The following is a 4,480-nucleotide window of genomic DNA, read 5'->3' as shown; positions in this document are numbered from 1 at the left end:
ATAATGATGGACACTCTCTGGCTGTCACTATAATGATGGACACTCTCTGGCTGTCACTATAATGATGGACACTCTCTGGCTGTCACTATAATGATGGACACTCTCTGGCTGTCACTATAATGATGGACACTCTCTGGCTGTCACTATAATGATGGACACTCACTGGCTGTCACTATAATGTTGGACACTCTCTGGCTGTCACTATAATGATGGACACTCACTGGCTGTCACTATAATGTTGGACACTCTCTGGCTGTCACTATAATGATGGACACTCTCTGGCTGTCACTATAATGATGGACACTCTCTGGCTGTCACTATAATGATGGACACTCTCTGGCTGTCACTATAATGATGGACACTCACTGGCTGTCACTATAATGTTGGACACTCTCTGGCTGTCACTATAATGATGGACACTCACTGGCTGTCACTATAATGTTGGACACTCTCTGGCTGTCACTATAATGTTGGACACTCTCTGGCTGTCACTATAATGATGGACACTCTCTGGCTGTCACTATAATGATGGACACTCTCTGGCTGTCACTATAATGATGGACACTCTCTGGCTGTCACTATAATGATGGACACTCTCTGGCTGTCACTATAATGATGGACACGCTCCGGCTTGCATTGTTAATGGGAGCACTGTTAATATGGGATAACTATTGCTTGTACTTTTTATGGGAGCCCTGTGTTAGTATTTTGGGGGGGTTCACTCTTTGGCTGGCACTGGGTCATACTGGTACTGGTTATGGGGGTACTCTCTTGCGTTGTTACTTTATGGGGACACTCTGGGGCTGTTAATGGGGGTTCCCCGACTGTCCTTATGAGCCACGCTCAGTATTTAGTTGTGGGGCTTATGTAGAAAAAGCTTTGCTCACGGAACCTAAAATCTCTGTAAAAGCAAGAGTGTCCCCATAAACAGTGCAAGAAAGTAACCCCATTAACAATGCCAATAAACATTGTCAGCCAGAGGGTGCCCACATAAACATTTCCAGCCAGAGGGTGTTACAATTAACAGTACCACTGGGCCCATATAGCCACGTTTGACCAAGTTTGCAAATACTTCAAATAATACATTGTTATCCGGCAACGAGACCTGTAACATGGCGGAGCTTTATCTCACATAACAGAAGACATCAGTCAGAAGAAATTTTATAAAACTTCTCCCTCTAGTGTCCGATAACCAAGTTTCACGCATGCGTAATAAGGAGCGACACAGTGTTACGCTCTCTTGCCCGCGGTTACTAGAGGGCGCACGCTGCTGTACAGTCCTGTCCCCAGCATGCGTCCGTAACGCCTCCCCATGTCATCTAATCACCCTGGGCAACCGAGACAAGCGTCGCAGTAACAACGAGCAGTACAGTAATGGAGGACGGCAGACGGTCTCCCTCTCTGCATCTAGACTTGACTAATTTCGAGGATGATGGTGACAGCCGGTATGTACTCACCAGCCCCCGCTCCCTGGAAGCCTGTGCTCGCCTAGCAGTGCGGCCTGTGGATTTACTATACAAGTCTTATGGAGATGTGAGGAACGAGAACCCCGGGGTTTCCAGCCAGGAGGTCAGTGACATTTATGAGACCTATGAGCTGGAGAGGCTGAGGAAGGTGAGGCTGTGCAGGGATCTGAGGAAGAAACTGCTGGATAGTGACTGTGACCCTGGTCGTCCCCGCTCCACCTCATCCAACCTCCAGCAGGACCACTCTAGGACCTACACTACCTCCAAAAAGACCCGGGACGTAGCCACATACCACTGGGAACCTCGAGACGCCCCAAGCTCCCACCGAGACGCCCCAAGCTCCCACCGAGACGCCCCAAGCTCCCACCGAGACGCCACAACCTCCCAGCGAGACGCCACAACCTCCCAGCGAGACGCCACAACCTCCCAGCGAGACGCCACAACCTCCCAGCGAGAACCCGCAATCTCCTCTAATCACTGGGACTACTTGGATGTCACAACATCTCCAAACTGCTGGGACCCCCGTAAGACCACTGCATCACCAATTCGCTGGGACCCCCATAAGACTGCTGCATCACCAACCCGCTGGGGTGCCCATAAGACCGCTGCATTACCAACCCGCTGGGACCCCCATAACACCGCTACATCACCAACCCGCTGGGACCCCCATAACACTGCTGCATCACCAAACTGTTTGGGCTCTCACTGCATTACAACTAAGGGCCACCGAGGTGAAGGAGAAATGCTGAGAAGAAGCCTAAGTCAAGGAACCCTGATTGACCCAGAAGTGCAAATCCATCATCTTGCCCGACAGGTGGAAAAAGAAATCAAGGTGTCCGTGCCTGAGAGAGATAAGAAGATTGCTGCCCTGATGTTACTCAAACACCAAGAGGAGGAGATGTCCAAACAAAGGAAGCTGCAAGCCCAACAAGCCTGGGAAGATCTCCGGAGTAAGGAGAAGGTAATCCGAGAAGCTCTGAGCAAGCACGACTGGACTGACCGAGTGCAAAACCAAAGACAAAGTCCCAGAACCTCCAAACTTGAGTGGCAACTTGATGCCATCCGTTACCTGACTGTACAGAATAACAAGGAGTGGAAGACATTGACTCCTGAGCAGAGGGTCCTTTTGAAAGACGGCATGAAAAAAGTCCAAAAAGATCTACAGTCAAAGAAGCAATTCCAAGAGCGGATGTTGGAAGAGAAAGACGGTTTAGATAAAAACACCAGAGAGATGGGTGGTCGTCTTCTTGAGGAACGGATGCTGCAAGCCATCAAAGCGAAGATGATCAAAGACTTACAGAACAAGAAAAACATCCAAACCAAGAATGAATATGAGAAGCGAAGACATTCCAGGCTCAAAGAGGAGGTGGACAACCTGGTCAAAGCTGAGGAGTACTCCAAGAGGAAGTCCATGCAGCAGAAAGAGCGAAGGTCCCAGGAGATGTATGAGCAGGTCCAGGAGGAACGCAACAAGGAAATACAAGAGAAGGCATCACGAGAAGAAGGGATGATCGTCATGGCGAAAATCCGAGCAGAACAGCAGGAGAAAGAGCAAAGAAAACACAAAAAAATGCTGGTTCAAGTGACCAACCAAAAACTTCTCCAGGCTGAAGACTCTTTAGGAAAAAGTAAACAGAGTAAAGCCGAGCGGATGCGAGAACTGAACTTTGTCAAGGAGAAAGCCCACCAACTTTTAAAACAAAAACTTGAGGAAGAAGAAGAAAGCTACAGGAAACATATAGGACATCTTATCAGAATCAAAGATCGGAAAAGTGACCAGGTCCTCAAGGAAAAAGAAGCCACCATCGAGGAGGGGAAGAAGATCGCCAGGGCTTCGTTTCACATCCGAGATAAAATCAGAGAACAGACCAAGAGCAGAACGTTCGACCAGATGGCCCTGCAGGCCCAACTTAGTGCAAGCCTTCTAAAAACCATCCCTTAAAGGAAAAGCCAAAGCAGACTCTCCGTGGGATGCAATAAAATACGGTCATTATGTTTATGACGTGTTTTTTGGAACTGAGATCGGTGACCAGGTCCAGGAATGGATGAAACACTGTAGACTATTAAGAGCCAGTTAGAACTCTTCAGAAGCCAATTTCACTTTTTGGTAGCCGGGCCAAAAAACTTCCATAGACATGGAAGAACAAAAAACATTATTATCCCCAGTGTCAAAATCTCAGATAAATCGACTATATGACTTTTAGGATTAGCCCTGGACCATGTGGTGTTTTTGAGATGGCCAAATCCGGTTATATTTTGCTGTGGTGTTTGCTCTTTATATATAGATTATGTTTATATAGAGTGTTCGATGTTTTTTTTTCGAGGATGTAAGATTGATGGCCTTTTCTTAGGATAGGTCGGTAACGTGTCATCTGTTGGGTTCTGCCGAACCCCTACGTATCACACATTCATGGACCATGGTGAGAAAAGGCCATCAATCTTACATCCTGGAAATAACTCTTTAAAGATAGTTGCCATATATTACCATGGAGCCGGAGTACCGCAGCCTCTTCATTGCCGTACTGGACACAGCGCCATCCATGTCCTTGTGGCTGGATCTGTTACTACAGCTCCGTTTTATTCCAGTGAATGGTTCTATGCTGTAGTATCAGACACAGCCAGATGGACAAGAGCAGCGCTGTGCCAGGTACCGCAGTTAATTTCTGCTGTTCCTTCTTTCTACTGATCGGTGGGGGGTCCCAGGGGCCATATTTTACAAATCACACGCATATCCAAGGATAGGCCATCAATCTTATATCCATGAAAACCCCTCTAAAGAAGGGTGTCTTCACATGTCGCAGTGGATTTTCACTTTCTTTCCATGATTTTGGAAAAATCGTGGCAAAAAATGCAAATTGACCGCAATATGTGACTACACACTAAGGCCTGAAATTCCTTGTGGTGCTTTTTATAGTCATGTTAGTGGATGTGGAACTACAAGTCCCAGTCTTAGGCGCCATGCACACAACCGTAGTTTTTATTCGTAATTACGGATGAAATTGCGGACCCATGTA

The 4,480-nt window shown here is 47.3% G+C and overlaps 1 protein-coding gene across 1 annotated transcript; it reads left to right on the top strand.

Moving 5' to 3' along the window:
* Positions 1–1,253: 1,253 nt before the first annotated feature.
* Positions 1,254–3,675, top strand: CCDC185 (coiled-coil domain containing 185). The gene has a single exon (XM_075863379.1). The coding sequence runs from the start codon at positions 1,375–1,377 to the stop codon at positions 3,406–3,408; it is 2,034 nt and encodes a 677-aa protein (XP_075719494.1). The 5' UTR covers positions 1,254–1,374; the 3' UTR covers positions 3,409–3,675.
* The last annotated feature ends 805 nt before the right edge of the window (positions 3,676–4,480 follow it).

This window comes from Rhinoderma darwinii, chromosome 4 (assembly GCF_050947455.1).
Source record: "Rhinoderma darwinii isolate aRhiDar2 chromosome 4, aRhiDar2.hap1, whole genome shotgun sequence".
NCBI lineage: Eukaryota > Metazoa > Chordata > Amphibia > Anura > Rhinodermatidae > Rhinoderma > Rhinoderma darwinii.
Note: the sequence above shows the minus strand (reverse complement) of the source record. Positions and strands in the feature narration are given on the sequence as shown.